The 13,358-nt window shown below is 38.8% G+C and overlaps 1 protein-coding gene across 7 annotated transcripts in view; it reads right to left on the bottom strand.

The window, feature by feature from the left end:
- MYO3A (myosin IIIA) overlaps nucleotides 1–13,358 on the bottom strand; it is a 122,200-nt gene that overhangs the window by 93,297 nt on the left and 15,545 nt on the right. For all 7 annotated transcript variants that reach the window (XM_065050709.1, XM_065050711.1, XM_065050714.1 and 4 more), the window contains one exon: nucleotides 12,233–12,367. In XM_065050709.1, the coding sequence (XP_064906781.1) occupies nucleotides 12,233–12,367 (135 nt within the window). The remainder of the gene's footprint in view (nucleotides 1–12,232; nucleotides 12,368–13,358) is intronic.

A 13,358-nucleotide genomic window follows, 5' to 3' on the forward strand; every position in this document is an offset into this window, starting at 1 on the left:
CAGCTGAATTCCATTGCTAGCTCGTCCTGATGCATATTTCGTATTGCATCAGACCATAATTCACAGTCCCATGAAGCTGCTACTGAAGCAACTAATGTATCACCTGTCCATATCTCCTCCCATAAAAGTGGTACACAGCCAAAGTGGTATCAGGCTATGATTTGTAATGCAGTGTAAATGCAAATGAGATCTAGATCACCTGATAATATATTTACAACAAAAATTCTGAAGGTGCTTTACCTACAGCTTCACAGCCTGGTGACAGCATAACACAGCTGTAATTTTTTTAAAAAATCAAATAAACAGAAGGATCATTTTACAAAATCAGAGCTAACCTAACTATGAAACTGAAGGTCACTGGTCGGTAAAGAGCCCAGGACTTTGAGCAAATGCAAAAGGCAGTTTACCAAAATGGAACATTTTGATACAGAAAACTGAGTGTAATTAATAATTTTATTATACACAAGGAGCTTTGGTAAAGCAAAACAAAACAACAAAATCAAAACCCAACCAACAACAACAACAAAAACACACCAAACCCCAAAACACTGAAAACAAAAGAAAACAAATCAACACAAACATTTAGAGTGCAAAACCATTCACTTGGCTGGGGAGAAAAAGTGGAGCCTAAGTTTGCTATCAATAATGTCAGCAGAAGTACTTCCAGTCCTACAAACTTAGCTGAGGCTCTGGAAAACACGCAAAACCATGTAAGCAAATAGGGCAGCCTGCAGTAACAGTGAGCACTTCACAGGTTTTACTGCCTGCTCAGAATCACTTTGCTTTTGTTCACTCTTCACCAACTGGGAAATGTTTCAAAGGATCTTCCTCTTTTGTACCATCATTTCTACACAATTCAGGGTTCAGACAGTAGTCCAAGTAGCATTGTGTCCACACTACACATAATTCATTTTATGCCTGTGTTCCTAGATGAAGACAATAATTTAGTATAATTCACTGTAATTTAAATGACTGCAATAGAAATCCTCCCTATTGAGTCTGAAAGCGTGGCTGGGGAAGCACAGATCCAAACAATGGGGCTTGTCTAAAAGCTCCTTTTCCAAGAGGAGTGAAGCTGAAAAAGACTCAGCCAAAAGGCAATTCCTGTCCTCGTAGGAGGGTGTGGGACAGCTCGGCTCAAGTGCTCCAGGAGTTGCCTGTTCTCTCCGCTGACTGTGAAAGGAGCTATGGCGACTCAGTAACTGTTACGGGAGCCTAAAGCAGCATGAACATCCTGAAGGGCACACAAAGACATTCTTACAGAGAACTTTGTAAGAATCAAAAGGACACTGAACTAAAAAGACCCTTTAAAAAAATTATTTTATAATTTTAAATCGTCTACTGGAATGATTAATTCAGAGAGGCTAGATCAGACAGAATTGAAATTAGTGTGCTCTGTAAACCAATCTCGCCTTGCTCCCTGCGTCTGTGCAAAGCAGCTCCTTGCTTCCAGGATTTGGTTTCAGTGAAGTCAGCAGCTTTCTGAACTGCAGCTAAGGCTGACATCCTTTCTGAAGCCCAGGAAATTCTTCTTTTTGTCAACACTGACATCTGGCCGCCTGCTTTCTGCATGTCCCAGCTCTTTGTTCCTTGCTATAGCACTTCTGTCTTACAGCCTGCAGCTCCCAGCCCTCTCTGCCCAACAAAGAGCTAGAAGGAGGAGACCTTTATCCCTACCCACAAGCCCATTTGCTCCAGTCACTCACTTCATAAAGGGACCCAACACCTGAGAACAAACGCAGCAAAATTATTTTGTCTATCACACTTTAACCCTCAGATGCCTGAAGCAAAAAGAGACAAACCTTAGCCCCAGCATTCTTACGATGACAGATGCCATCCCCCACTAAAGCTAAAGGAGGTTTGGACATTTGGGATTTAAACAAAAGCTATGCAAATACGGGGTTTGGTGTTTTGTCATGTTTTGTTTGGTTTTTAATAATCTCACATCTGTAGTAAAGATATGAACAAAAATTAAATGTACAGAAAGCAAAGTGATTTTAAATTTTAGAACGTGAGAGGCTAGTTAATTACATAGTGGAATGGTAAAACTCAGAGGCTTTTTCCCTGGGCTTTTGCTCTGCTTCATGGTGGCAAAAATTGTTAGAGGTTACTCAGAACCAGGTTTTTGTACGTGCAGTATTCTCCAGCAAGGTGGGCCCTAACATACGCTCACCAGCTGTTTAAAAGATATAGACTGTGCAAACCACAATGTAATATGAAGTACCCATTACACAGAGAAATTACAAGTATTTACTAAAACTTCAAAGCACCAAATGATAGTTGTAGCCACACATCTCTGATCTGGAGAAAATAGGATATAATTAAAAAGTGGAAAATTGCTATAATTGGGAAGCAAAGAGGAACTTATTAGAAATGGAGAAATCAAGGCTGATTCAGACGTGTAATGGATCAAAAAACTCAGTGTTCATCTGAATGGAGCAATTATAATCAAAGACATTAGTGAAAAATGACCCATGCTGAGAAACATGAAAAAGCAATTTTCAATTGTTTAATTTTTCTTCTATATATGCCATTTGGATACACCTGATAATATTTAGACAAATGACAAACTCCCTTGGCCCCACCCCAGCCCCCATAAAACCCAAATGGACTAGTTATTTTCCACTATGCTAATTTCCAAAGATTATTGTTTTATAGCAAATCTCTCACATCAAAAAGGTACATATCTGCTTTCTTATTACGACTCCTTAGGTATTCCATTACACAGAACAACTTCCATCCAAAGCTTTTTTTGAACTCCACAAAGTTGCCTTTATTCCCTTAGATGGAAACATATCTGTGTATAGCAACTGCTGTATCTAACAAAAGTATACCGTAAACATGCCGAAGGAAGATCTTAAATAATTCCCTGTACATACCACAAGGTCCTCTATTTAATGTAAAACAGAAGCAATGGATAGAGCGATGTCTCTATCTCAGGTAGGCTAATATCTTTGAAAACCAAAACGAGACCGCTAGGTCCTATTTCTAGGCATCCCCACTGATTCCTGTGGGACTCACTCCAGATAGCACTTGTTACTCAGGCCTCGCAGAAAAATGCATGTCAATGAATTCAGATCTTCCCACTCTTGCCAAAACTATCACAGCAATAAGAACAACTCCACTTTCCATACTCCTACCCATTCCTTACAATTGTATTATTTTTTTAAAGACTAAATTTTCATTTGAATGGCATTCAACAATTGAAGTCCCAACAGCTTCAGTGACATGAAATGGCTTGCTGAACTTCAGATACACCAGTCTAAGTGATTCCCACCACGCAACATCCCAAAAGGAGATCGCAGGATCAGTGTCTCCCCAGTCCTGAGCCCCCCCTCAGGCTGCAGGCTCTGACACTGCAGGTTTTTTCGGCCAAAGGTCCTTCCACATTAAGAACAAGCATCAGCTGCTTTGAAACACTGACAGCAGTTCCTCTCTCCCTCTTCCATACACTGAGAGGTGCCATGAAGACTGACGACACCATGAGCCAAAAAAGAAAAGCGATCAAGCTAATGGACAGAAAAATGCCTTACTGCTGGTCATCAGGACTCTCACATGGCCCAGGAAAGCTCCACAAGAGACAAGGACAGTACTACCCACCTTGCTCTGAGCTTTTCTTTTCCATGCCCAGCCTCCTTTGGCACAAACAGCTCCCTGAAGCAATAGTCTGTGCCTGGCTGCAGAAAAGGAGCAGTGTCTTGTGAAGCGTCTCATTGTGTTGCATGTATGGGCTGACAGCACATTCTCGCTGCAAGAACTATACTCACAACATGCCCCTATATCTGTTAGAGGATTCCTTGCTCCTTTAGATTGGGATATGGGACTGAGGTAAAGGGATTGCATTCTTTGTCAAGGAAGATAATCCAGATAAACAGATTTTTTAAAAAATATTGATCTGTTTACCTAGCACACAGAACTTATCAGTCCCCCTACAGAGCTCATAAAATCAAAATTAAGGAGCGAGAAGTAAATATATTGTCACCTACTGCAAAATTTGAGATGACTGTAAAAGCTGAAGAATCTCAGTTGTTTGGAGGTTTTTTTTGTTTTGGTTTTGGTTTGTTTGTTTGTTTGTTTTGGGAAGGGGACATGTTTGGTTGGGTTTTTTTTTACAGTTTCTTGTCTCTTTTCATGTTTTACATCATTCAGCCACCCAGCTCTCAAACAGCTGAAGCCCCTCTCATGTTAAGCCACACAACAGCAGCAGAAATATTTGGATGATATATCTCTACCTTTCTCTGCATGAGTAGAGGTAGGGAAGGGATCTGTATTTTATAATATATTGTTATGGTTGTCCTGATCCTAGAAGTTCATATTATGCTTCTGGCTATTTTAGCTCAAATTTTTTAAAAATACCAATATCCAAATCTTACTTTGGACAGTGGTTGCTCCTCTTTTGTAGCTAACCACACTGCAGCCTAGAATTACACTATTAGTATCTCAATTCCCAGCTGAAAAAAGATCTCCCTTCCCCAATGCAACTGGACCTGCTGAGACTGATACTTCTTTACATGCATAACTATACTTCACAGACAGCACATTATATAACAGAGCAGAGGATTTATTCTTTTTTAAACAAAAGATACACTTCAGTGATTACACCAAATATTAGAATAACATGCGATGTCAGAACAGCAACATGATAAGAAACTCTTCCATATATAGTAGGTCAGTGAAGGATCCAAAACTATTAGCCACACAAGATCTGGGCATTAATTATATTCATTTTTCCCTATTTGACATATATGTAAATTGTGCTGTCAATGTTTATTTATGAATCTGTGAGGAAAATTTCTACATCTTTCATGAATTCTAGCGCTCTCTGTGACCACAGTTAGCATTTGCAAACATCTGGAAGCATCTGATTTGCTAAAGCCCCTTCTCCAACCATCTGATAGAACAGTGCAACAGCATAGCAGACTCCAGGCCAGGATGCAGCAGTGCAGAAATAGCATTTGGCATTCTTCATTTTACCCAGGAGTTACTGCAACACCTTCTTCTCTCGGTGTTGGTGAGTCCTGATCCCTAACCGGCCACCTCTGACCATGCCACTCCTCCCCTGAGCCCTCAGGCTGGCTGCTCCTTCTCAATCACATCAGATGCGAGCTAGTTGCTTTACTGTCAGGACCCGCAGCAGTCCTTATACCTTTCCCTAGGCGGCAACAGATATACTCCTACCCCTGATCAACTCCCAGTGCTGGCATCTGTCACTGGCTAACTGGAGGCACAACATGTTTTCCTTTCTGCTTTGAAGGAGCAGCCAAAACAAACAGAAGAGCAGACCGCTACCCTCCTTCAAATCCTCCTTAACAACTCTCCTATGCTGCAATGCTGACAAATGCTTGCAGCTGCTTGACATCACAACTGCCTTCTTTTATCCCCTCAGTTCTCCATTTCCAAATCCATTTGTTCTGTTTGGCTTAAAGCTTTGATGTAAGCTTCCTGCTATGAAGGTTCACTTTTAAGATTGGAAAGGAGTGAGTAATTGATGCTCTACACATTGTGCTGGGCTCTCTGTCTCTGTACAAATTCAAGAATGGTAATTCTTCTAAAGTATATGCACAGAAACCAAAAGGACTTGTATCAAGAGATCTCAGCTTGTTCTATACTCAGTGCATGTAAGTGACTCACCAGACAATTGCACCTACCCTTATAACTGGCAATTGAGTAGGAACTACACTGGTTTGCTACCCTGTGCTTATCACACAGCAACAGTCTGTGTCAGGTAGGTTCTCTCATAGCTCTCACCCCATTACAAAGCGCTTTGGCTAGATGGGCAAGCTTTCCCAGGCCATGCAAGCCACTACAAGTAATCTAATAGCAATGGACTGCCATTACCCTGGCTCAGCAACTTGTTATATTAGCACTTTATTCCTTTTTTCCATATGGGGCTACAGTGTCCTCACTCAGATAAAAAAGAATCCACACCATGGGATTGTACTTTGTCTACACTTGTGAAAAGAGGACCAGGTGAACTGATGCACTACAATTTCCTGTGTTCTAGTTTAATTCAGAATCCTAAGAGCTTCTATTTACTGGGTTCAATGGTTTTGTTCTTTCTGAAAAAAAAAAAAAGAAAAGCAACACAAATAGAAGCATCCCAAGGATTTAACAAGATAATTTAGATATTTGTACATTTATTTTTTTCTTTTTCATGTTAACTTAAAAAGATCAAAGTTAAGTAACAAATTTTTATCACTTGAGGCAAATTTTAAATTAGCAAACATAGCTGTCAAGTGGATCACAATAATCCTTCATGATAATCTTTCTGGAACTCTTTAGAGTTACCAGTGTCTGGTTTGCAGGTTCAATCAACATCAAGAAACATCCAGAAGATTGAACTCGAGTATAGCACTTTGCCTGCAACAATGTAGAATTATACAAGTTGCCTATTTATTTTCCCACCTCATAAGGCTGAGGGAATGGAAAAGACTTGTGTCACTTCTTCAGAGAAGCAGTTTCCAAGCATAAGCTATTCTACACCTTCACATGATTTCTCTGATGAAGATTGCACTAGAACAAGAAAAGGTTCTAACCAAGAACAAAGATGAATCAGGTTCATTTTAGTCCGGACTACACGTAACAAGTACATATTGCACTAGCTATTGAAACATTGTTTCTGAAGGCACTTTTTAAATATCTGGTCAGAAAACAGAGCTTGAGGTTCACTGCAAATTGTAACATATTCCTACTCTTCAAATGAACAGGATTCTAAATTTATTAACCACACATTGAAAAATATTTTGATTTGGAAATGTTTTCTTAGTGTTGAAAACATTATATTCTAGTATGTGGAATATTATATGTAGTAATAAGTATATAACAATGACATGAAAATTAAAATTGCATGCTCTAAACAGGGGTGTCCAACTAATTTTCACGGGGGGCCAGATCAGCCTTCATGGTTGCCTTCAGCTACATTTACACAGTCCTAAAATTACATTCGGCCCTTTGAAGGCAACTGTGAGGCTGACGTGGCCCCCAGTGAAAATGAATCTAAGAGGAGGCTGTATAGCATGACATCATCAGGTTTACTGTGTCCATAAATGGATAATAAATAGAATGGTCTGAGACAACCTTAATACAACAGTCATGGTTGCTGGAGAATATGAAGGAAATGAACTGCAAAAATTGGGCAGACTCTTCCTAAATAGTATCTTCTAGTGCCACCACAGGAGACAGAATGCTGTGCTACATGGACCATTGGTCTGACTCTGCAGGGTACTGCAAATGTTCTTGCAATGTTCATGTACATGCTAGGAGAACCAACACAGTGAAAAAGAATGATTTTACAGTCTTCTTGACATTCAGCACAAAGAGGTTTATTTCTATAACTTCCTGGCAATTCCCTCCACCTCTCCAGAAATGGACATACACCTCTCCAAAAACAGAGAGATTTCTTCAAAATGCAGAAGTGTATTTTTAGGTGGGAAGTCACTCCATCCAAACTTTTTTTCCCTACCAAACTAAGTTTTAAATTGCCAAAACAAAATATTTTTTTACTATAAAAATAGTGAATGTTCTATTTCCTAAGCATAAAAGTATATTGATAATGATAAAATATACTAACTCATGTGACTCACAACCACAAAGCTGCCTCAAATACAGCATACATAACTCTGTGTCTTTTGTAAATTGACTGAGATGCTTCTTGAAGTTCGACCTGATCTGTGTGGGAAATGAATAATAGAAATATGATACATTATGATTCTTGGCCTCTGATTTACAGTAGCAAGTAAAAGCTGTGTAAGACCTACCATTTACCTTGCTGTCGTATTTTCAGCCTTCATTCAGTCTTGACTAGGTTGGTCTTTGCACCAGCTCTCAGACAAGGGCTGTGCCACTTGTTCTCCCCACCTGCCCTTGACCTATATGCTCACCTGTAGGGCCTGATATGGTTCACCTCTCTGCTCCATATCCCACCAGCTGGTTTCCAACTATCTCGGGTCTATTCCCTTCTGAACTAACCCCCAGAGCAAAGAGAAATGGGCTACAGCACTCTCTGCCTTAGCTGTGCCATCATGCTGATGTCTGCTGCCATGAAACTGCTAAGCTGATTCATCCCAAGTAAAATACTCAAGTGGTTTCTTTTCAACAGACTCAATAGGCCAATTTCTTCTGCCTGCATCTCTGGACACACGTGACAAGGCTTAATAGATGTGGCAAGAATCCTTCCCTCATTAGTCTTCTTTCTTATAAACATGATTAGAACAACATCCACACAGGGGCAGATGTTCAGCCTATCTGAGTGCAGCCTACAGAGAGAAGAGCATTTCTGAATGAAGAGTCGAGTAATGCTATTCTGTACAGATATACTCCTGTTTCACATTCATTTCTGGAGGTGGTTTCTTTAAAAATGCTGAACTAAGAAAGTTAGGTTACTTTATTACCAAAAAAAGTTATGATGCTAAAAGCTCTCATATTATTGGTTTTCCTCTAGCTTTTACTTATTGGCTAAAAATCGTATTCTATACTAGCCTCAGATTTAGGTCTTCATGTGTTAAGATGAACACAACACAGTAACTCTACACTCCTCCTATAAATACTGTACTAGAGTGTCACACACAGTTTGTTATGCAAAAATGTTGTTTATTTATCCAAGTAATCACTATGCACATTTTAAAGTGAATTGAAATTTAACTACATTGAAAGGTAAAATCAGTGTGAGATTGACTACATATTTCTTGATACTTTATTATATAAAAAAAAATTTGCTTATTTTAACAGAAAATTATTAATGAACAACAGTTCCTACTCTCTCAGAAGCGTATTTCCAGCTCCCAGCACTGCAATTTCAAAATGCTTTACAAGATCAGTTAGGTAATCTGCACATGAATATAGAGACAGCAAAATCCAGCAAAGAAAATCAAATGCAAATGTACAGTAGAAAATGACAGATTTCACTTCAAATTGTAAAAAAATATTTTCTGTGAAGGTCCTTCCCATTAGGCAATTGTTAAGTGAGGAGATTTGGAAGAAATGTCATGTTTACACAGGATTATTCTGTAACAGATAATTTCCATAATTCTGAAGCAACTGGTTTGGGTTTCTATAGACACCAAAACTGTCAGACGACCCACATGAATAGGTCAGCTCCAAATCCCGTTTAGTTGAAAGTAAATCTTTCTTGATAGTCATCTGATTTAAAGATTTCTAGATAGAGGATAATCCCTTCAACATGGATTTTGAACATGCAGTGCCTCACTGTTGACATATGCCTTAGAGTCAGCAGGAAATGTCAATTTTAGTTAAAAATGAAACGTCCAACTACTTCATCTTAGAATTTGAGAGTAGAGGTTCAACAGGTAACAAATCATGTAAGAACAGATTAATTTGGGAAAACAGAGATGGAATGTGGGCCAGAATATTTCACACCAAGGCTGCAATAATCTCATCATAAATCCATCCAAGGCCTTTTCCAGTATTCAGAATGGGTGATAATTTACAAGGTCTGGCAATTTTACAATTCAAGTATTCAGGACTAAAATCTCTCAAGAACACTTTACAGTATTATAGGATACTCTTTTTAGTTACTTGGTCAGTTTTGGCCTCAAAACTGTACCTCAGGCTAGATCAAACCTGATTAGCCTCTTTTACCCAAAAGCCAAACATGATCAAGTGCAATACAAACTATGGGATTATGTCAAAAATTTGTACATATTGTACATACTAAAAAAGGTGTAAGAACTGAACAGCACACTTCATAAAACCAATGCTGAAAACTGAATTAGGAGAAAAGAAACCTGGCAACAATCTTTCTTTCCAGACTGGCTTGCTGTTGATATATTGCATGGGACATGTCTTAAAGAATCATAGAATCATTTTGGTTGGAAGAGACCCTCAAGATCATCAAGTCCAACCATAACCTAACTCTAGCACTAAACCATGTCCTGACTTTGTCACTGAGAGCTCAGGATTTTTTTCCTCTAGGAAAAATGATTTAATAATATCTACATACATGGATTCAAACACTCCACAGAGTAACTTGGTTGGTAAACTACAGTGGTGGCTCTAAGCCCATCATTAAATGCCGAGTTTTACCACCTATCACAACCCATTCCCCATGGAATTTGAGACAAGTTCCCCCAAAACCTCCTGCCCACAGATCCCACCAGAGAACACAAAAGCAAAGCCAAGCACCAAGCTCTGCCTTGAATGTCCCACTGCTCATGCAAGTTCTTCCTGGCACTGCAACTTTGCAGGAATCCAAAATACCACAGTGCACAGTAGTCTGGATTTGACTCCTGACTTTTCCTCCTTAACATCATTTTGCATTCAGCTACTATGGAAGCTGCTTCAGATTATGCAACTTGCAGTGGCCTATTCTGTTTGTCCTTCCAGTCTTTTGGAACATATTTCCAGGGTAGGTGCTGACTGCAAAAGGTCTTCTTTATTTCAAAGGATCGCACAGGATTTGTAGGGATTAGTTGATAGCTTTTTTGAGAGAAGGAGATAAGAAAGTTCTACTCTTTGGTATCAAACTCCACAAATCTAAATTTGAAGACTGGATTCTCTCTTCAGGGGAAGCAACAGTCCTGAAGTGAAAACGCTCTTTTATGATAAAATAATTTTAAAAAAAGCCAAACCCAAAGCAATGGAAACAGAGATCTCTGTAAGCTAAAGACTAATCACCATCTTTATGAATTTAGACACAAATTTATTGTTAAAAAAACCCCAAACCAAAATAGAACAAAGATGCTGAAAATCTTCATTCTTATGAACTATAGGACACCTGAATTGCTACTGTGAAGAACAAATTGCAATGGCCCTACAAAGCCACATACACGCTGAAAGGAAGGTGACACTACCACAGAGGAATTTGTCTCACAACAGCATTCTTCCACACATCCTTTTAATAACAGAAATGCTTCACCAAAGTCACCATTGGAATTTATTTTTGTACTTATGCATATTGACACGTACACACACCAACTGAAATCCATTGCCTTCATGGATCTACATGGGCAGTGACAGACAGCATCTGAGACTATTCCACACACTCCATACTAGCACTTGCATATATACAGCTTGGCATGTAAAGACTAAATATAAACCTTATACTCCAGATGCATGCTTGTGTTTTTCACATTAAGAAAATAAATCCATGTGAAATACAAAAGTTAAAATATAAACACTTGACTGTTTCCCCACAGTCTGTTCCATCCTGGCTGTTTGGCATCCATCCTTTACAGGCCAGAAGTTTCACAGATGGAGTTTCAAACACCCAGCAGACACAACAGAAGCTACATTCTCAAAGATGCTCACTGCGGAAAGAGCTGACATTTTTTGATGACAGTCTAACCTAATCATTTATTAGGATTTCCAATGCAAACTATTTTAAAACCATCTTCCCAATGCAAATCAGATTAATTTAGAAAAGCTTTTACAACTTAAGCATTTTTAGAGCTTGTTTCCAGAACCAGATACCATTGTAGCATTGAGATATTTGGCAGGAGATTTGTATTCATTTATCTGAAAAATCATAAAATTCAAACAGTTCTTCAGTATCAACTTTATCAACCACTGATCAGACATTAAGAGCCTCGATTGTTATGAAAGGCACACTACTCCTGTCAGAGACATTCTTCTTCATTTCCTCCTATGGAGAGGAGGAATTTTTTGCAGAATAGGTTACAGTGTATCTATGAACTTAGTAACAATCAAGCTCTTTGCTCCTAGATTAATCAAAACTAAAGACTGAAACACAAATTACAGGCCTTACCTTGCTCTGACTCCATTTGAGGAAAATCATCTGCTTTCAACAACAGCCTGTTTTTATTGGCTTATATATCTGTTTGTGCACTTACTTGCACAAAAAAAAACCCACAATTACACTAATTGATTTATATAATTTAATATTTAAAATTCATAATGGTTTATTTAACTGTTACGTCATATCTCAATCATATTTGAAGAAACACTACCAGAGGAAGATCTCCATGATAAGCCTTTCACCAAAGAAAGATTTTAGGTAGCAAATCCTATGAAGTCCTAATAGAATTTATATTCTAATTCTGAAAGCACAGCACTATCAGTATAACATAAAAATAAGAATGCTGAAGTGAGAAGACCGTTAATTCAGAGCCCTGAAAAGACTAAACAAGAGCATTTATAAATTCACATGCAAACACTCTAAATAAAAACAACAAATGACTTGCAGGTCGTTCACTGAGTATATACTCAACATAGGAATGCCAACTGGAAGAAAACTCTATTTTTCTGAATTATTTACCTCAAGAACTAGCCAAAGCTGGTCTCCATTTTTCACATCTTTCTTATAGTACATGCCATAGAATTTGACGACATTGGGATGATCAGAGAGAGCTTTCAAAATGTTGTACTCGGCTTCAATTTCTTCATCAATATCCTAGTGTCACAAATGAGAAATACATAGCAGTCAATAAATAAATAATGATAGCCAATTAAAAAACCCAGACAGATAGCATTTTCTGGCTATTCAAATGTAGGTTGAAACAATCCAAAGGGAAAAAAAAAAACACCACCACAAAACATGAATGCACCAGTTGCACGGCTACAAAGCTTCGTTCTGCTTACTCAATACAAAACAGTCATCTGGTTTTTTACTTGGTCTTTAGCAATTTCAGCTAATGAACACACGGGGTAGGACAGAGCAGCTCTCAGGAGAATGGGGAAGAAGCATTTTGGGGCAATGCCAATGCAATGTACAAGTGGGTATGTATGCAGATGCCTTGGGAAGTCACGTTATTTCTCTAGTCGCAAGGCGTCCCCAGCCAGAGATGGTGCAGCTGGAACGACCTCTCTACCCCTCTGTGCACAAACCGGTATGACAGCAGTCACATCTTACTCACTTATTGTCCCACTTTCTAGAATCACCTGGGAATTTATCTCATTTTCTACTATCATACAAATTGGTGACATCCATGATCTCTCTGGCTTCTCCTACTGAGCTATAAGAGTTGTGGCTTTTTGTCAGTCTTTCACAACAGACCTCAGGTTTCTTACATAGCAAGGGAAGTCCATTTGGAGGTGAGAGATCGGGACAAGTTTTGCCAGCACATGCACCAGGAGCTTACAAGCCCTTTCAGACCAAACAGGGATGCTCGCAACGGTGGGCACTGGATGACTCAGATAACTCCTTCCACCTGTGCACTGGAATTGCTCATTGAGGGACATTATCCAACTGTATTTCATTCATGCTGAGAAAATATTCAGTCCATCTTGGCCACAGGTAAAGGCAGAATAGCTGCAGCCATTTCCCCCATTGTTTAGATCTCAAGGAATGTTAACATACTTGTTTCCAGATACAAAATATTTTAAATACAATTTGCTATTTACAGTCAGCCAAAAAGAAATAGAAATGAAAAAATCAATTCACT

Source organism: Columba livia, chromosome 2 (genome assembly GCF_036013475.1).
Source record: "Columba livia isolate bColLiv1 breed racing homer chromosome 2, bColLiv1.pat.W.v2, whole genome shotgun sequence".
In the NCBI taxonomy this organism is placed as follows: domain Eukaryota; kingdom Metazoa; phylum Chordata; class Aves; order Columbiformes; family Columbidae; genus Columba; species Columba livia.